General features: G+C 45.4%; 1 protein-coding gene across 1 annotated transcript; it reads right to left on the bottom strand.

Moving 5' to 3' along the window:
* Positions 1-3,826: 3,826 nt before the first annotated feature.
* Positions 3,827-16,341, bottom strand: slc16a6b (solute carrier family 16 member 6b). The gene is made up of 6 exons (XM_061712043.1): positions 16,107-16,341; positions 11,529-11,776; positions 11,245-11,388; positions 9,837-9,965; positions 7,150-8,043; positions 3,827-5,940 (listed from the first exon to the last, which is right to left on the bottom strand). The coding sequence occupies exons 2-6, from the start codon at positions 11,758-11,760 to the stop codon at positions 5,534-5,536; spliced, it is 1,806 nt and encodes a 601-aa protein (XP_061568027.1). The 5' UTR covers positions 11,761-11,776; positions 16,107-16,341; the 3' UTR covers positions 3,827-5,533.
* Positions 16,342-21,574: the final 5,233 nt, after the last annotated feature.

Raw genomic sequence — 21,574 nt, forward strand, 5'->3', positions numbered from 1 at the left:
ACCGAGGGTGCGTCTTTCCAGACGGCCCCGTATGGTCGTTAAAATACGGTAATTAGGTTGACTGTATATACAGAGATGAGAAGCGTAACAGGTGGAAAGGGAAGTTCAACCCAGAATGGACAGATTCATCCTGGTTCAGTCTTCCCACTGGGACAAAAACAGTGTCTCATACGTTCAGAGACCGTGGCATTCAAAGTGCAAAAGTGAAACGCCACTGAAACAAAACACAAAGTTTTTCATCAAACATATCCACTCAAGTCTGAACTGAAGTCACAGAAAATAAACCAACCTGATCTCACAAAAATCCGTGAAATGCTCACGACCTCTTACCACTATTTTCCGTGGCACCAACACGGAAAGTGGTATAATTCCGTGTGAGCACCACGGATATTGTACCATGCAAAGTCAATGGGATCCGTGGTCGTGATATATACACGGATTATGACATTATTATTATTTATATATTATTCTTTGTTATAGTGGCTAAATTATGCATTTTTGTCGCGCAAGGTACTATTTGTTACTGTCAGTTTGTAAAAACACGTTTTTAACGCTGTTTTTGCAGTGTTTTATTGAGGTTTTAATGGGAGCACCACGTATATAGTACTATGCAAATTCAATGGGATGCGTGGTCGTGATATATACACGGATTATGACATTATTATTTATATATTATTCTTTGTTATAGTTGCTAAATTATGCGTTTTTGTCGCGCAAGGTACTGTTTTTTACTGTCCGTTTTAAAAAAACACGTTTTTAACGCTGTTTTAGCAGTGTTTTATTGAGGTTTTAATGGGAGCACCACGGATATAGTACTATGCAAAGTCAATGGGATGCGTGGTCGTGATATATACACGGATTATGACATTATTATTATTTATATATTATTCTTTGTTATAGTGGCTAAATTATGCGTTTTTGTCGCGCAAGGTACTGTTTTTTACTGTCAGTTTGTAAAAGCACGTTTTTAACGCTGTTTTAAGAAGAAACAGGCGATATTTAAAGTTTCTCCCATTTCGTCAACCACAGGGGATTCCCTGGGCGTCCCCTCTACGTCATAGAGTGACGAGGGGGGATCCTGATCACGTGACATAGTAGCAACCCCCTTTTTTTTTTACAATTATTATAAAAGGCTTCAAATTGCGGAGATCAGCACCGCCTCGCACGTATTTCACTGTTCTTCTGAGCTGCTGCATCCCGACTCGCGCTGTAGCGTCTTTTTCTCCTAAAGCCTGCGGTACAGGTGTGTTTTTTCGAGAGAAGAACATGGTCATGGGTATTTTTTTGTCGCTCTTTTTTTCTTCTGGGCAAAAAGATTCTTATAAACCGACAGTCGGTCGGTGATTCGTATTCCGGCAGGTTGAAACAGCGCTCTGCGCCCTGCTGCCGTCAAAGACCCGCCCATCTCTACTTCTGATTGGCTAGTGTTAGTTTGGTTGAGCGCCAGAGCTGCTTTCCTCTCATTCCATTGGTAGACGAACTCAGTTGACTCAAACTTTTTTTTTTTTCTCAATTTTTATTATTTTTTTTTTTTTAAGCAGTCAAACTCGCACGCCGAGAAAAAAACTCTGTACGCCGGAGATCCGGCACGGTGCCGGAATACTTTAAGCCCTGGTAATGCATAAAGCATATACAGGAACACACTCGTTGTTCCTTATTTTTCTTTTTTTTCCCCTTTGCTCTCACCAATGAATGCTAAACAATATAAATCTAAAGTATAAAATAGATCAAAATTTGTGCGGGGTGCATTGTTTTAATATCTCATTGCTTGGTGTGATGTTGATTTGCCTGACGCGGCTGGATCTGTGAGTCTTTGTTCACTAAGATGGTTGTAAAGACTGGGTCAGCAGCATCTTTCTTTTCCTTCTTAATGAACAAGATTCTTAAGCTAAGAGTGACACATTTTTCTTTCATAGGCTCCTTAAGAAGGTTTGAAAGAAGCCCTTTGCTGTTAAGAGCTTCTTAACTGATCTGGGAAACCCGGCCATTGTCGGTAGCTGAATGTGTGGTCCACAACCTGGTCCAAACTCTGGTCCAGACTGTGGTCCACAACCTGGTCCAAACTCTGGTCCAGACTGTGGTCCACAACCTGGTCCAAACTCTGGTCCAGACTGTGGTCCACAACCTGGTCCAAACTCTGGTCAGTTGAGGTTCAGGCTCAGAGTAGCAACGGCCCTCTTTTGTATCCCAGGAGGGTTTTTCTTTTATTCGTTGCATTTGATTCGTTCCACAGAAGATCTTCTTTGGTTTTATTTTTATTTTGAGGATCACGATCTGCAGCCGTAGTTGCCGGTTTTATTAATTTTGTTATTGGTTTTGGTAACGACGTAATCTCGGCTTTCTTGTGCTCAGTTTTTTGTGATTCAAAATACACAATATGGGGAGAAACAGAAAAACCCAGTTATCTAAGTACTTTACTAAGAAACCCTTCAAATATCACATCTCCGATGTACTGTATGGACGTGTCGTTTTGAACTCACGGGTCATGAGTTTCTCTTGCAGGTTAGTACATTTGTGAAGTCATAAAGGCAGAGGAGGCACAGGAGACAGAAACAACCACTTTGAGATTTTATTTAAAAAATACATATTGATAGTGGTACATTACTTAACTTGAAGAAACCTCTCTGGCACTTCATTTTTAAAAAAATGTAGGAAAAACAAATTATCTGTATAAACTGATTAAATATTGATCCGGAATAAAATTCAAGTTGTGGCAGGTGTGGATGGTCCAAGGCTGGAAGAAGCTTGGTGGAGTGTGAGGAAAGTGCTGGCATGGCGTCACCAGGATGTTGTACAACAGACGGGTCAGAACATGACGGAGCCCAAAGACGTGGAGCTTGCAGGATTAAAGTTCAGGCTCCACGTCCAGCGGGGAGGACGCTGCAGCAGTACAGAGGGAATGCATGACGTCACAGATGAGTCTTCACAGCGGGTTACGCCCATCGAGTGTCAGAAAGACTGAGTGTCGGAAAGACTGAGTGGCAGCGTTAACTTTCAGTTTGAGCAACTGGAAAACATCTAAAATGGGAAAGAGCTGTTTTGCGATCAACTGTACTCAAACAAATGACAAATGGATCACTGCAATTCGCAGAAACAACTGGATTCCAGGCACCGAAACGTGGATTTGTGGTTCCCATTTTGTATCAGGTAATGTTGGATTTTTGGGTAGCTAACGTTAAACGGTCAAATCATAAAGTTCCATGTCCTCATCACTTTAATTTCTACAACAAATCCTGCCTTGAAGTCGGACCAAGCGTCAAGACTTTTGTAAGCCTTCAAGCTTTGCTTCGTGTATTTCCCCGGCGTAGAAATTAAGTACATATAAATATCAGGAAACTGGATTGGTGTCCAAATATTAATGTCCATGGACCACTGGTTCTTGGTAACTGTACCAAATATTAATGTCCATGGACCACTGGTTCTTGGTAACTGTACCAAATATTAATGTCCATGGACCACTGGTTCTTGGTAACTGTACCAAATATTAATGTCCATGGACCACTGGTTCTTGGTAACTGTACCAAATATTAATGTCCATGGACCACTGGTTCTTGGTAACTGTACCAAATATTAATGTCCATGGACCACTGGTTCTTGGTAACTGTACCAAATATTAATGTCCATGGACCACTGGTTCTTGGGGTAACTGTACCAAATATTAATGTCCATGGACCACTGGTTCTTGGTAACTGTACCAAATATTAATGTCCATGGACCACTGGTTCTTGGTAACTGTACCAAATATTAATGTCCATGGACCACTGGTTCTTGGTAACTGTACCAAATATTAATGTCCATGGACCACTGGTTCTTGGTAACTGTACCAAATATTAATGTCCATGGACCACTGGTTCTTGGTAACTGTACCAAATATTAATGTCCATGGACCACTGGTTCTTGGGGTAACTGTACGGGTCACTGTCAAGTCCAACTGCCTTTAATTTAAGCCCATAATCAGCTGTTATCCCGTCTTCTCCACTAGTTGCAGCTGTTTTTGCTGATGTTTTGCCACTCAGTGTGAGTAAGGGGGCTGGTCCAGTGGGAATGTAATGTCAATGCATACCCTCTATTGCTGCTGGAATCATGCCATGAATGTGCGTAAGAACATCTAGGAGACGAGTCTGAGCGGAGATCATGTCCAGGTTTAGCAGCGGCGCACCGTCTCCATGTCCGTCTCCATGTCCGTCTCCATGCATCAGGAGTGTTCAAAAAGATTGTCTACTGTTCTGGTAGTGTTCAAGTGATAAGCTGTGTGTTTAAACCTGCACACAGCTCTGCATGCGTCCAAAAAAATACAACCACAAAATGCATTAGTGCAGGAGTGACTGAGAGGAGGCGGGGCTTCATCGGGACGCCGCCTTAAAACGAGCAGCAGTCATGTGACTGTTGAGACGCAGCTTGTTTCCTGAGACAGAAAAGGGAAGCAGAGCTGCCCGGTTCTGTTCCAGAAGCGGCTCATCGTCTGACTAGAAGATCAGCTTCAACAAACACGGCCGCTGAGTCATCTTAAAGATGAGTCCTTGTTCTTTCTGAAGGGGGCCAAGCGCCTGGCCCCGCCCTCTTTGTACAACCCTGTCCGTTCCAGCCGTTTAGACACGGTCGGAAAGAAAGCTTTTGTTCTGCATGTCGTCTTCGGGCTGTTTGACCAAAGACGTACCACAGAGATTCAGGGTGCTTTCACACCTGTCCCGTTTGGAGCAGTTGTTCCGGAACAGGGAGCGTTTCCCCCTAAAGATCGGTTGGTTTGGTACATGTGAACACAGCAATCGCGCTCGGATGCGGGACAAAACAAGTGAGCCGAGATCTCCTAGGAGAGGTGGTCTCGGCTCGCTTCCATTCCAGACCTGGAGCGGTTCGTTTGCAGTGAGAACAGAATCCACACAGCAACCCACACAACTCACTCATAAACTGCTTTCACATAGAGCGCGGTTTGTGCCGCGCCCACCGCCGGGTAGGATGGGTCGGGTAGGTGGTCTGCACTTTGCGCCTTCTATGTGAAAGGGGTTATAACCATTGTTGTTTTTCTCGGGGTACGGAAGAGGAAACTCCTTCCGCGTTCAGTTCTGACCAATGAGAGAAGAGTTGGTTCTCATGGCATTTGTTAACAGCTTTGAACCGCTACAGACGGTTGCCTTGTGAACACAAACGCCACAAACGAAAAACGAAACAACTGTATCGATTTAGCCCCTGAATCGGAACAAAACCAACGGGCCACAGGTCTGAAAGCACCCCTAAATTAAGACCTTAAAAAAAATGGGTCACTTTCTGAAAACAGGAGATAAAGCTAGAAGAGCAGATGCTCATGCTTCTCCCTCTCCCCCTCAGCAGGTTAGAAGCAGGTTTCAGCCACGGGAACACACACCTGTGCACTGCGCGGACGTGCCTTTGGTCTACAGGGAAAGGTTTGGTCCTTGTGAAAAAAGTTTGTTTGAAAGGAAGAGATACGGATGGAGCAGCAGCTGATGTCTCCGACACGGCGGCTCGTTGCAGCGTTATGGACTTGAACGTTCCCATGTGGGCTGTGAGGTCCGGCTCAGAGGACAGAGGGGACCCCCTGACCCTGATCTTGTCCCTGACCCTCATCCTGACTCTGATCCTGGTCTGATCCCTGATCCTGACTCTGACCTTGATCCTGACCCTGACCCTGACCCTGATCCTGACCCTCTCCCTGACCCTGACCCTGACCCTGATCCTGTCCCTGACCGGTGTGACTGTCCTTCAGGGCAAAGTCCACCTCCAGAAACTCCGAGAGGGCACTGTCCTGTGAAAGCCTCTCCTGCTCCTCGGCGTTCCTGCGTTCCTCTCCGCTCCCACTCTTCCTCCGACACATCCCAGACCTGGCCCGGCCCACCAGAGCCAGGCACACGGCGCTGACGCCCATTCCAGCAGCACACGAATAGAAAGCTGCACCGTAGTTGTGGGTGACGTCCACCAATACACCTGGACAACGAGAAGAATTAGAAGAACATGGGCGTGACTTCTCCTGACTTTCAGTGCGTTTACATGGGAAGTTTAATTCCTCTTTAATTCAGAATTAAAATTAAATTAGTAAAAATTACCATGTAAACTCCTAATTCTGAATGAAAATGGCCATTCCGAATTAAACTTAATTCCGAAGTAAGTGGCTGGTTTATTCCGATTTTAAATCCGAATAGAATAATTCCATGATCATGTAAACACTCATTCCACTTTAAATTAATCCCGGTCTTTCTTTCTGCTCGTCCCCTCGCCCGTCTGTCTCCATGACGCTTATATTCCGCGCTGGGCTGGTTTTTGAAACAAAGTTTCAAGATGCAGCACGCAGTAAACGCTGGTCAAGAGCAGAGACCATTTATTTAATAAATATCTTGGAGGACCTGTAAATAATTAAAAGAACAGATGGAAACAGGAAACATCAAAATTGTGAGCTTTTCAAAGTTGTAGCGGCTAAGTTAGTGTTTCTTCCGGTAGTTTAACTTCCGGTCCCCCCCCTATCCAATCAGAACCTTCCCAACCCCCAGACCTGGAGAGGAATTGGAGAAAGACCAAACGTGTTTTCCATGTAAACCTCAATTCGGAATTACCGTATTTTCTGGACTATAAGCCGCATCCGCTCTATTGAAAAAAATAAAAATATTTAGCCGCAGATATTCATGTTGTTAGATTAGATATTTACTACATGTTTAGAAGGATTTTGAACTGTAAATGATGTACATGTTTGTACCTAAATAGATCCTTTCCTAACAGTGTCTTTTAACACGGCAGCAACTTTGCTGATTAAAACGGGACAGAACCAAGAGAAAATAACCGCTATTTATTTATCTATTTATCTGTTTGAAATCTGCTTCTACCTAATTCTATCTGCTACAGAAGAAGTAGCGTATTCTTCTTTGCATTTATTTTGTCTTAGTTTTGATTCTACTTCCGGTTAGAGCGCCCCGAGCGGTGGAAGAAAAATCCACAGAATAGCCGCACCTTTGTATAAGCTGCATGGTTCAAAACCTATGAAAAAAGTAGCGGCTTATAGTCCAGAAAATACGGTACTTTTTCCATGTAAACTCGAAGGAAAATAGTTTAATTCGGAATAATTAATTCGTAATTCTAAAACATCATGTAACCGTGGCCAATGACATGTTTGTTACACAGACAGGAGACGGGCTGGGTCAGTACCTCCCAGGGGCGGCCCGGCCAGCCCGGCGAAGCTCTGGATGAAGACGTAGACGCCCACGCAGGTGGACATCCTGTGGATTCCCACCACGTCCTCCTCCGCCAACAGCGGGATGTGAGTGGAGCCCACGGTGCCCATGAAGAAGCCGTAGAGGGCGCAGCAGACCACCAGGCCCCAGAACTCCCACACCACAGTGAAGGCCACCAGAACCAGGCACAGCGCCACCACGCACCACAGCAGCACCAGCGTCTTCCTGCACGTCACCTTGTTCAGCAGCAGCCCGATGAACAGGCGGCCCAGGATGTCGGCCACGGCCATCACAGACAGCGTGCAGGAGGCCAGGCTGGCCGGCACGCCGCGGCTCTTGCTCAGCTCGATGACGTAGAGCTGCGGGGCGAAGAAGCCCAGGGTGGCGAACAGGCCGAACAGGGAGTAGCAGATGAAGGTGCCGTCTTTCAGCACGGAGAAGTCCAGGAGTTTGGGTCTGGAGGGCCGGAGAGGACCTGCCTCTCCCTCTGCTGGTTCCTTTTCCTCCTCTGGGACTGACCCGGCCGATCTGGACTCTGATGAGGCTTCGCTTCCTTTGTCCGTCAGAGCCTGGGCTTTTGCTTCTGCTGCCCTCACGTCTTCGTCTGAGGCAGTGAGGGACGTGACGCCGGAGTCTTCCGAGCCGCGGGACATTGCTGAATCCAGGGAGGTCCGGGTTTGTTCGTTCTCCAGCTCGTAAGCACTCTGCACCTGAGAGAGGCCGTCTGATTCGTGGTCCCCCTTCACGGGCTCCGGTTCAATCAGGATTGGGCAAAGGAGGAGCCCACAGGCCATCACAGACGCCTGAATGACACCGATAACCACAAGACAGTAGCGCCAGCCGATGTCTTCCTTCAGTCTGGTGAAGGCTGTGGAGACATGTTGAAGAAAGAACAGGTTGTTGTAGTTACCTCCCTTAAAAATCCTAACCTGATACTTGAAATGGGTCAGATGTGATCTTCAGACCTCTACGGTAGAGATCCTCCGGACCTCTACGGTAGAGATCCTCCGGACCTCTACGGTGGAGATCCTCCGGACCTCTACGGTGGAGATCCTCCGGACCTCTACGGTGGAGATCCTCCGGACCTCTACGGTGGAGATCCTCCGGACCTCTACGGTGGAGATCCTCCGGACCTCTACGGTGGAGATCCTCCGGACCTCTACGGGGGAGATCCTCCGGACCTCTACGGGGGAGATCCTCCGGACCTCTACGGGGGAGATCCCTCGGACCTCTACGGGGGAGATCCCTCGGACCTCTACGGTGGAGATCCCTCGGGCCTCTACGGTGGAGATCCCTCGGGCCTCTACTGTGGAGATCCCTCGGGCCTCTACTGTGGAGATCCCTCGGGCCTCTACTGTGGAGATCCCTCGGGCCTCTACTGTGGAGATCCCTCGGGCCTCTACTGTGGAGATCCCTCGGGCCTCTACTGTGGAGATCCCTCGGGCCTCTACGGTGGAGATCCCTCGGGCCTCTACGGTGGAGATCCCTCGGGCCTCTACGGTGGAGATCCCTCGGGCCTCTACGGTGGAGATCCCTCGGGCCTCTACGGTGGAGATCCCTCGGGCCTCTACGGTGGAGATCCCTCGGGCCTCTACGGTGGAGATCCCTCGGGCCTCTACGGTGGAGATCCCTCGGGCCTCTACGGTGGAGATCCCTCGGACCTCTACGGTGGAGATCCCTCGGGCCTCTACGGTGGAGATCCCTCGGGCCTCTACGGTGGAGATCCCTCGGGCCTCTACGGTGGAGATCCCTCGGGCCTCTACTGTGGAGATCCCTCGGGCCTCTACTGTGGAGATCCCTCGGGCCTCTACTGTGGAGATCCCTCGGGCCTCTACTGTGGAGATCCCTCGGGCCTCTACTGTGGAGATCCCTCGGGCCTCTACGGTGGAGATCCCTCGGGCCTCTACGGTGGAGATCCCTCGGGCCTCTACGGTGGAGATCCCTCGGGCCTCTACGGTGGAGATCCCTCGGGCCTCTACGGTGGAGATCCCTCGGGCCTCTACGGTGGAGATCCCTCGGGCCTCTGCGGTGGAGATCCCTCGGGCCTCTACGGTGGAGATCCCTCGGGCCTCTACGGTGGAGATCCCTCGGGCCTCTACGGTGGAGATCCCTCGGGCCTCTACGGTGGAGATCCCTCGGGCCTCTACGGTGCAGATCCCTCGGGCCTTTACGGTGGAGATCCCTCGGGCCTTTACGGTGGAGATCCTTCGGACCTTTACGGGGGAGATCCTTCGGACCTCTACGGGAGATCCTTCGGACCTCTACGGGAGATCCATCGGACCTCTACGGGAGATCCATCGGACCTCTACGGGAGATCCTTCAGACCTCTACGGGAGATCCTTCAGACCTCTACGGGAGATCCTTCAGACCTCTACGGGGGAGATCCTTCAGACCTCTACGGTGGAGATCCTTCAGACCTCTACGGGGCGCTGTGACCCCATATCCACACCAAAGGCTTCACAAGTGTCCGACTGCAATTTATTTTCAATGATCGCTTGATACAAAGGGCGCGCCGTCTGGTGCGTCGGCAGCAGCGAGCGGCGCAATGCCAGCGACCAGAGCGTCAATTTGAAGTTGAGAGGATCTCAACTCCATGCAGATGAGCAGCAGCGATGCCAAAGCAGTATCCAATCACAGACCGGGATTCCCAAGGCAACTCACCTGGAGCAAACGCAAACACTGCGAAAGATTCCCCCGTGGAAGCAATGGAGGTGACGAGGGCTCGCCGTCGGGAGAAGTACTGGGCTAGAATGGTGACGGTGGGGAGGAAGGAGAGGCAATGGCCGAGACCTAGAAGAAGAGAGGAGAAGAGAGACAGGGGACATGACAGCCACTGGCCCGCATGGTAGAACACTGCATGGCTAGGGGGTGGGTCAAAGAGGCTAGTCCACTCCTTTGTCAAAGGTGGCAGGCTGCTTGAGCTTTGATACAGCTGCTGCTGGAAGACAAAAGGCATGTAAAGACAAAAAGAAAAAAAAAGAGAGAGACAGGGGGAGAGAAAGAAGAAGGATTTGTCAAGTTAGCTACGGTCCATCTCAGAGGAAGACATGGTTATCATGGTGGGAGAGCTAGCAGTGCCTTCTGTCCAAGGGAAAGACAAGTTAATGATCTCCGGTACAAACAAATGTACTGTTAAGGCTGAGTTATGGTTCTGCGTCAAAACGACGCCGTGCCTACGCCGTAGAGTACGCATCGACTCGCAACCCACGCCGTCACTGACGCCGTCACTGACGTTACCTCCCAAAAATTGTAACTACGCGTCGAGGCGACGCAGACCACACGCAGACGAGAGGGCTGTGATTGGTTCGCTTGGTAGCAACGCATGTCCGGTTTCCGGTTTGAAGCAGTCGTGAACTTTCAGCGCTCTTTTCTTCGTGTATGTGTGATTTTTTTTTTTTTTTTTGGTTTTTTGCACAATAGTTGTCCTTATCTCTTTGATTCACTGTGACCGGAAAAGTCGGATAAACCATTCAGGAAAAGATCCCGAACTAGCGGTCGCGGGGGGTACTGCACCGCAGAGAAATAGAGTGACGGAGAAGTCCGAAGGTTCACAACGCCGTCACGGTGACGGCGTAGGCACGGCGTCGTTTTGACGCAGAACCATAACTCAAGCTTTACTCAGAAAGGTTACTTCTTTAAAACAGCAAATCTATCCTTTCCTCCTGAGCCTTTCCTCCTCCGAATCTGAAAAGGAATTTAGTGTTTTTTTAGGGGGTGGGAGTGGGGGCTATTTCACTGCTCCAGTTTTTCTGTTCTGTTCTGTCAGTCGTCCCTAGAAAGCTAAGATGGTCGAGCAGACCTCATTGTGTGGTGTTGAAAAGCGGTTTTTCACTTCTCAAGTCATTGGATAGTTCTGGAAGACACAGATTTGGACAGGTTTGGTTGTTGACACTGCTAGGAGTCCCATTAGTTCATTGAGCTCATGCTGTTAAAACTCACGCATCTGCCGGAGCGAAGCAGTCACTCTGGAAATGGCACGTTAACATGACACGCAGGTGCAAAGACGGACGGACATGTCCAGCAGACAGACAGATGTGGACAAGCTGAGAGATGTGCACGTGTCAAGTACCTGAGATAATTCCAAGGGTGATGTACATGTCGTTGATGGAGTTGGCGAAGGCCGAGGTGATGGTTCCCAGGCTCATGAGGAAGCCTCCCATCATGACCACTGGACGATAGCCGAAGCGGTTGCTCAGCATCGTGGCCAGGGGGGCTGAGGGTGGAGGGACAAGACAGACACTTCACTTACTGCATGATCCACCCAACCTTCAATATCTACATTTGAGCAGCTTTTTCGAGGCCAGGCAAACCCACATCCTCAGTACAAAAGGATTGGTTTATTCGGTGACTAACCGGTGAAGGTCATGACGAAGGCACAGATGGAAATGACCCACGACACTCGGCTGTTGCTCTCCCCGAAGTCTTCCATGAGGTCCTGCAGGAAGACGCCCAGCGTCTTGATCACCCCGTAGGTGCAGGCCTCCACCAGGAAGAAGGCGGCAGCCACGGCCCAGCCCCAACCGCCGTCCGGCACCTCGGGGTAAACCTTCGGACCCAGACAGCTCTGGACTTTGGGAACCCTCATGGCTACAACAGAACAGCTGGAGGGACGAAGAGAAAGGACATACGTTTTTAAGTCATTGCTGGAGTAGTTATTTATTTGGGCAGCTCTAAATGAGCATTTTGGCCATCTAAAACAACCCATTATTGCATAGTTTGTCCTTCTATAACAGAATTGATCAGAACCACATCTTCATCCTCTCCCAGGGGACAGCCAGTGAGACCTTTCCAGCACTGGGGATGAACTGATGATGGACAGGTTAAAAGATGAGATTCTGGCACAAGTGGGAAGTATAAATAAGTGTGACACGTGCACATTTTGTATTTTTCATTTAAATGTAAGAGTATTTTTAAAGTGATTGAAATGAATTGCTTCTTCAACCACTAACTGGTCCACGTGAGGACGTGGTTGGATCCTGCTTGTTGGGCTGGCTTTGGACATCATATACTTGCTGTCTCAGATCTGAACACTAGATGTCAGTAATTGTTAAGCTTGTTTTTTATGTCCCGATTGCTTCTTTACATAACCAGAAAAACCCTGTGGACCATGATTCTGCAACAAGATGTATGCTGCTGGCTCCAAAGATCCAGCATGTTTGTGAGATGGAAATCCAACAACAGGAGAATGTGAGGAGGCCCTAAGCCTCCAGAGAAATCCAACCGGTAAAGCTGGGCATACACTGTGCGATATTTTAAATCGTTTGATTCAGCCCCATCTCACACTGCACGACTAGATCGCTGAGTTCAAAAGTTCGCACGATTTACGGTCTCACACTGTACGACCCGATGCTCTGATGCGACCCGTCTGCTCACACTATAGGATCATAATCCTCACGTCAGACTTCTGTTACTGGAACTGCAACGTCAAAAAGAAGTGGAAGAGGAGGAACCCTGAAGTGGGTAAGATACGGAAGGTGCTCAGTAAAAACAAATGCGCTGCCTTGGCAATTTGTGCCATTCTGTGTGGCGATAAATCAAAAAAGAAAAGACAACGTCATCTTTGGACAAGGAATTGGCTGGGCAGACGTGGGTAGTACGGTCTTTCAATCCTTCAGCCAGAACTGGAGGTAAGTAGCAAGTTGTATTGGTTTAACGTGCTATATGTAGCCGTTGCTGCCAGCAACGGCTACATATAGCATGTTAAACCAATACTGTATACGTACGTTTTGGCACTTTTTCTGTTTTTTTTTTATTGCGCATGATCTCTGCGAAAGGATCAGTCCAATCGGGCCGTACCCGCTTCAACTGTCCGATTCCTTCACGAGGAGCGACCAGGATTTCAAACACGTTTTATTTTCTTGCGAGCACACGATTTGTGATCGGGAGCTCGTCGTGAGGTGTTAATCTATCGTCGTTACCCCACGTTTACTGCACGAGGCAACGACAAACGATCCAAAAAAATAGTCGCACGAGTGAAAAATCGGTTCAAAACGAGCCGACAATCGCACAGTGTCTGCCCGGCTTTATTTACAACATCATGACACTCGGTCTACAACAAAAACTCTTCAGTCTCTTTCCCTGAGACAGGTTTAAGATAACGAATGTCAAGGCCATGCTGAACTTCACTTGGCCCGTACACAAAGTAGGGGTGGGCGATATGACGATATTAGATCATGAAGACGATCTTTCAAACTGCAGAGATCGTCTAGGACACATTCTATAGATTGCAGCTCTATGCTGATGCACTGACTCACCAGATGTCTTGACTTCGTCAACCTGACCGACCAACCTTAGCAAATTACGGGCAGTGACGCGCTTTCCTCCTTGTTTGTGCGTGTAGCGGTAGCTCATGGAGAGCGATGGCTGAAATGGTAGCAAGGGGGAGCGGAGACGCGCACTGAGTGCGGGAACCCCCCGACAGGGAGCCACCCGGATAGGCCCGGCAGCAGAGGGCCCCAGACCCAGGAAATAATTCACTGATGAAATCCCGTCGGAGTTATACCAGACTACAGTCCAGAGCCTCATGCAGGACGACAGTCGTGTCAGTCGCTTCACGGGTGACATTTGGGGTTCTAGTGTGAAGAGTCTCGCAAGAGCTTCCTCACACGCGGTGGATGGTACCGCTAAAGCTTTCACAAAGCATAATAATTCATTTTTTATTTTAAGATTTGATTCCTTTTTCCATAGGAAAACTAAGGTTTATAGTTTACAACTTGTACCAACTCTAAGAGAGTGACATGTCTGCTGATGTCTGTGTTGCTGCACATTTTGTACACATTTATTACTATAAAGCTACACTTACTCTTTGTAAGCTGAGTCCAAGTCGTCTCTAAGAGACTCTAGAGTGTGAAATATTGCATATTGCCTCAGCCTGCAATAAAACAGTCAATTCATGATAATACTTTCTCATCTCCTGATTGTTATTCCTAATAATACGATGTCCGTGTTGTGTACATGAGACAACACTATTGACGAATTTATGGATTTCACGCTTTGATCGGTGATCGGCAATTTCGCGATCGTCAGATACTGATTTTGGTTATCGGTGATCGGCCCTCAAAATTCTGATCGGTGCATCTCTACTTAAATGATTTGTGTTCACATGATTTAAGTTTACGTGTGAGTTCTGAATGTAATTTCCTGCTTTTAGCATACCCAATCAGTGGAGACCCCCCTCCAGGTAGCCCCTCTTGGCTGAAAAACGGCCTCTCCTAGTACAGGGCCGTTTTCTGCCCCCGTAAAAGGCCACGAGACAGGGCTGTTCCTGGTAATGGCCCAGCCCCGAAAAAATCCACCCTGAACTCCCACTAGTGGAAACGGCCCTGATGTCCTCTGGACACATGAGACCAGAGTGGAGATGTTTGGTCTGAATGTCCAGAACCATGTTTGGAGGAAACCAAACACATGATTTCAGCAGAAACACCTCAGACCCACTGTCTGAAGAACCAGAGGTCCATGGACATTAATATTTGGCCACAAATCCAGTTTCCTGATATTTATATGTACTTAATTTCTACGCCAGGGAATTACACAAAATGGGAACCGCAAATCCACGTTTCTGTGCCTGGAATCCAGTTGTTTCTGTGAATTGCAGCGATCCATTTAAATGTAATAATAAGATTTAAAAGTAAATCTTGTGATTGCAATTGGTAAATTTCATATGCACAAAGCAAAATTCTCAAAATCACTCCCAAATTTTAATGCTTTCCTTGGAGATTTTAATTTATATATATATATATATATATATATATATATATATATATATATATATATATATATATAGACTCCCTTAAACTTATGTCAAACCAAAAGAGCAAACACTCATTGTCATATTATAGAGACGTTTTTTCTGTCTTGCTTGATTAAGCTACATTAATTTCATAGATATTTTGATTTTATTCATTTATACATATATATAATTTTATACATATATATATATATATATATATATATATACATATACATATATATATATATATATATATATATATATATAATTTTATATTGTATATACTGTATTGCATACGGTTTTGTGTATAAATGTTGGCTGAATGTCTGTTCAGCCAAACACACACACACACACACACACACACACACACACACACACACACACACACACACACACACACACACACACACACACACACACACACACACACACACACGACTGTCTCAGAAAATTAGAATATTGTGATAAAGTCCTTTATCACAATCTTTCTGTATTCATTACAAATCAACCAAAATATTGCAAGCCTTTTATTATTTTTATATTGCTGATCATGGCTTACAACTTACGAAAAACTCAAATATCCTATCTAAAAAAAATTGAATATCCTGGGAATCTTAATCTTAAACTGTAAACCATAATCAGCAATATTAAAATAATAAAAGGCTTGCAATATTTCAGTTGATTTGTAATTAATCCAGAATGTATGACATTTTTGTTTTTTTAAATTGCATTACAGAAAATAAAGAACTTTATCACAATATTCTAATTTTCTGAGACAGTCCTGTAGCTTGTATCTGTCAGTTGGCTGGAGTCTCGGGTCGCTGTTAAGCCTGATTTATGGTTCCGCGTTAAATCGACGGCGTAAGGTGCGCGTGGCCGCGTACCCTACGCCGTAGGCTCTACGTTGATATAACGCGGAACCATAAATCAGCCTTTACCCGCAGTCCGGTGGAGGACGGATGATGTCAATGTGCGGCATCCCACGGAAACAGCAGCAGCAACCCCCACTTACCTGCTGTACAAGTAACTCAGACAATGGAAATTATTTATTCATGTTATCTGGTTATGTGATAGCAAACCGCAGGCTTTTCTCTGTGTGATTGACGTGAAAAGCAATGAAAAGCATCAGACATGTCTAGGAAAGCCCAGCTCCAGCTGCTGTAACCGCGGTCCAGGAGGAAAGACAGCAACATCTCACTTACCAGCAGATGACTAAAGAGGACGGAAAAGCAGCCTTCGTGGGTCAACAATGCCGGCTTTTCTGTCTCGTCGTCATTAGCAGATACGGTACATGCTGGCGGGCGTGAATAAAGCGGTCATTAGAGCTAGTTTGGTGCTGAACTCCGCTACAGGACGGTGAGAGGAGCGGAACTGCGTCGAGCTTGTTCTGCAGCGAGCAGGCGCAGCATCTTCTGGTTTCCTGCCTGTCGGCGGATCGTTACCGGCTAAAGCCGGTATTTCAATGAGGGGAGGCGCCTGCGCCTGCGCAGACAGGCAGTGTGTGTGTGTGTGTGTGTGTGTGTGTGTGTGTGTGTGTGTGTGTGTGTGTGTGTGTGTGTGTGTGTGTGTGTGTGTGTGTGTGTGTGTGTGTGTGTGTGTGTGTGTGTGTGTGTGTGTGTGTGTGTGTGTGTGTGTGTGTGTTGGTGACACGAACTGGGCGTTGCAGCCTTTTTGCAGCGCGCCTGATGGAGATGCGTTCACTGACATCCGGAAATAAAATCTGGACTTTTTGTTTTCAAGGTTGTTTTTTTTTTACGCCCCGGTCTGACCTCACCCCTGATTGCAATATATAAATTACCAATTCTAATTTTAATAATTATTCTTGGCATTATCATGATATATTGTTTCATAGTGTATTATTATATTAAGTTATGAAATAATCTCATGGGATGTTAAACTATAGTATTATTTTATTGATATATATTATGTATGTGGTGATATCATTTTGTTTTATGTTAATATAATATAATATTATATATAATATATATAATATTATAAAAATGATTATGTTACATTAGGATATTATTATATTATTATGCTATTATAGTATTACATATATTTATATTATATCGTGCGTGCTATATTACATCACTCTATATGATAATTATTTATCTGTTTATTTATTTTCAAATGAATATTCTTAATCTATCTACTTTCATTATATTATTTACACACACACACACCTAGATACATATCATTGTAACTGATGTCTTTTGTCGCTGTTTGTACTGTATGTTAATAAAATATAATGTCGCTGACAAAAAAAAAGGGGGGGGTTTATTGAAACATAAGCTGCGTCCGAAATTCAACAAAAATGCAACCAAGCAACTAACAAAAATGGAGGATAACGTTACTGGTACCAAGCAAAGCTGCAGCAGTACCATCACGCTACAATAAAATGTGAGTAATTAGGTGTGATTTCGCTTTGGTTTCCATAAGATATTAACCAGATGAGTTCATCATTTATCACATTATTGTGTGGGTAGATTTCTCGTTAGAAGTTGAAAAGGTAAGAATAAAACCACACAGCGCAGGAGAAATGTCATCTTGTTTGGGCTCTTGTTTAAAAAGAGCGGAGCGGTGCTGCTACTGTTGCTGTGACAGGAGTCGTTACCATGGTAACAACTCCCCCTCCCAATGGCAGGAAGTGCCATGTGGGTCTGACTAGTACGTCCCAATTAATGCACACTACTGATATTTACTCAAAAGTGTGCCGAACTTAAATATACTTTTTGAGTATATACTGTTTACTATGGCATTTCGGACGCACCGATAGATACAAACAATCAAGGCACATAATAGGGCTTGGTCGTCTTGACGTCATCACTTGGCGGAGCCGCCATGTTGGGAGCTACCTTAGCTGCTCTTTGGACCACTGTGTACAGGCGTGCTCCCTCTTCATTGATCTTCGGTCCCTGGCTTCCTTGTTTAAGGTATCCCGGTAAATTCCAGTTCCTTTCCAGCATTTTTAATTTTTTTTTGCGTTCCATCTGTTCACTTGGTGCTACCACACTGCTACTAGACTGCTGTTTGTTTACACTCACGAGGCTGCCAACATGGCCGCCGCGTCCCAGAATGCAACTTGGCGACCAAGCCCTATAGTCGTATCAGAATTACAAACTTTTGCCTTGGGTTGAGCAACATAAAAATAAAATTAAAAAAAATAATAACTCACAAGGGCCATCTCATATTAAATTATGTCTTTTAAGTAAAGAAAACAGTTTAAGGGCTTTCTTTTCTTTAACAAGACTCAAGGACTTACTCAAGAGCTTTAGCTCATTTCTCCAATGGGTCAAACACGGTTTGGTCTTAAAATATCTACATTTGTGAATCAAGAACTTTCCCAATAACACCAAATTATTAAGGACAAAGTCCAAATTCTTGTCTTCAACAAAAACACCAAATATAACTGTCTTCACTGTTAAATGTAGCTCAATGTCCTTGGACTGTAGCAGCTCTGCATCTCACTCCAGAAATATTGCACTGAATCACAATGAAAGAAAAGAAAATTTGTTGCAAAGTTTCAATTTCCCTTTCACAAAAAACACAATTATTCAATTCAAAAGTTAATGAAAGGTTTGTGTGGTCCCTGGACGAGCACAGAGCCTTTTAAAATACACAAACAATACAGGATTATTTATGTAAACTGGCATGACTTAACGTGTGTAATATCATTTAAAAAGGTCATGTGATGTTGTCACTCATAAATCCTTTTGTGTTTGTAAAGGTTTGTAGCCTTCTGTTTATGTTTCTTTCTTTTCCTTTCATTATTTTAAATGGTAATTGATTTCATATAGCCCACACAACGTTTCACAAATGTAATTTTGTTTACATTTTATTATCAAATGTTTCTTTTTTTCATGCTTTTTCGTTTTTTTAATGATGGACGCGAACTCCGCAGCCACCGTGTCCTTGCACGCGCAGCAGCAACAGGCCGTGCGTCTCGAACTGGTCCCGATCCGGTCCCGGTCCTGCGTGTGTGCATGTCTGTTATTTCAAACAGAATGGCAAGTGGATGTTACTGGATGTTAGAAAAATAATAGAAAAAAACATAAACAAAAAAACAGTGTAACAAGGCATCTGTACCCAGACACAAGGGGCATGATTTACTAAAGGTTTGCGTGTGTTAAAACGTGTGCAAACTTGACAGCACCCGCAAACCAAAGTGCCAGCTGATCTACTAACAGCGTGCAAAGAGGACTGCGCCTCTTAAATGCGCAAAATAGCACACGCTGTTCATTTAGTACTTTTGCCCTGATGAATAATCAATATGGGGCGTACCCGCCAGAAAGCGCTAAATACTGGGAGGGGAAAATGCAAATTGGTCCATTTACTACACACAATGAGATTTACCAAGCCTGAAAGTTTTTGCGGGGATTGTGATTGCGTCTGTATTTAATACGTTCGAAAGGAAGGTGCTAATCTGCCCAGCATTACGCAGGGATGCTTGTTGGTGCCTCTCCACATGCAAAAGGAGAAATATTTTATTTGAATGTTAAATCGAGTATTATTCAGCAAAAGGAGGCACATTCATTTTTTTTATTTGTGATAATAAATAAATCACGTGTTTTCATGGAGAAAAAAGTGTTTCTTATTGTGCGCCTATACTTGTTCTGCAGTCTTCATACCCCGGTGTTGTGCAGTATTCAGCACCCCTGCCGTGAAAAGCACCCCCCCGTCTGACAAAAATGATATTCTCATTCCGTGTCACGTTCTGTTTAGCGTCCAGTTTTGTGTTAATGATTCATGTTTAAATGCGCTCATGGATTCCACAATAGTCATACTTTCCCACAGTCACAGATAACAAAAATCGGGTAAATGGTTATTGATGTCATTAATTAATAGCCTGCTTACTGTGTTGTCTTCAATAATATTTGTAAATATATATAATATAAACTCCTAAGTATGTGTTTGTGTGAGTGTGTATACATAAATATATTGAAGTGTCAGTGTGTTGTTTTTTTTCTTGGTCTACTTATCATTGAATATACGAGGGGGTGCTTTTCACGGCAGGGGTGCTGAATACGGCACAACTTGCCTCGTCCACTAATATCTCTAACTCCAACTCGTCAAATTTCATTTTGCGCTTGCGACTATATCCTGCTTTCCATCCACTCTCCATGGCGCAAAGTTTGCGCCGCAAACCGTAAGACACGCAACACCTCATTTAAATACTGAGGTTTGCACCTGTTATCAATTGCGCACGCAATCTTAGTTGATCACCCGCAAAACACACAACAACAGCACGTGCAAACTTTTTCAGTGCACACGCAATTTAGTACTCTTTATTTAGGATCTTAGTAAATTGGGCCCAAGGTTGGCAAATTGAAATACTTTCTTAACTTCTTAAGATTAGATTATTGCAATGCACTTTTTGCAGGACTAACAAAGCAAGTGTTACATAAACTCCAGCTTATTCAAAATGCTGCAGACAGAATTCTAACCAAAACCAGGAGGTGTGAACACATCACTCCTGTTTTATCCTCTCTTCACTGGCTCCCTGTTAAACAAAGAGTAGATTTTAAAGTACTTCTTATTGTTTTTAAAACTATGAATGGCTTAGCTCCCTCCTCGCTCTCCTTGTTTGTCGTTTCCAGCCATCTCTTCTCCTCAGCTCTCTCCGCTGAGATCACCTGGTGGTTACAATCAAAAACTTCCACATTCATTTGAGATTCCAAAGGGAACCAATGAGGGGCTCCAAAGTGGAAGTGTATGTTCACTTTTGATCCCCAGTATGGAGAAGCAATAACTCAACAAAACCGGAACAACATGATTCGAGTTGCTCAAGTGTCTCAGATGATGTAACTTTACAGAACCAGAAAGCTGATGTGAGAACGTGTACGCCATAAATCTGTTGGGCTGGTGGACTTTAGAGCGGTAGAAACCCTGATGAAAGGATAAGAGGGAAAAGGGTGCTGTAAAAATCTGGAAAGTGTTCATAATCAAGGACGAGCAGGCGTGGGACAAGGTCCACCTCATAAAACCCCAGGTCTACATCCATACGAGCAGCAGGACACATCTGAGATGCTGAATAAGAGTTGACCTTTGACCCTGCGACACAGCAACGGCGGCCGTCTGCGCCGCTTTCAAGGACTCGGTTCATCAGAGGATAAAAGACTAGGCCTCATGTGGGTCCAGACGTGAACCCTGCAGGTGCTGCCCAAGCAGAAACTTTTCAGTTCGTTGTGGATACGTAATTCTTGTCAGTTGTGTGAAATAAGACCTGGAAACAGGCATTGTGGCATAGAATTGTCAAATTGGTTTAATTCACCGTACGAATAATACTGTATTTGACCTGGGTCCTCATTTATAAAAGAGTGTGTAGGATTCATATTAAAAGTGCACGTAAAGCCAAAAGCTGAAAATGGCGGGCCCAAAAAAAATCCGGATTTATAAAACCCTCTGCACCACACTTGCACGCACACTTGCACGCACATCTGCACGCAATGTTCGCTTTATAAATCAGTCCAGCTGGAAGGTTGGGCACGTGAATTCGCCTCATACCCCGCCCTCTACACACCCACATAAATGGACAATGCAAAGTAGTATTTGCATATGAATGAGCCTGCTGAGCATGCGCAGCGGCTTCCTGCAGCCTGTTTGGGCGTCAGGATGAATGAGACGTGTCGAGGCACCGTGGCACTAAATTTCACGGAGACTGAGATGGAGA

Source organism: Cololabis saira, chromosome 21, assembly GCF_033807715.1.
Source record: "Cololabis saira isolate AMF1-May2022 chromosome 21, fColSai1.1, whole genome shotgun sequence".
NCBI classification, from domain to species: Eukaryota; Metazoa; Chordata; class Actinopteri; order Beloniformes; family Belonidae; genus Cololabis; species Cololabis saira.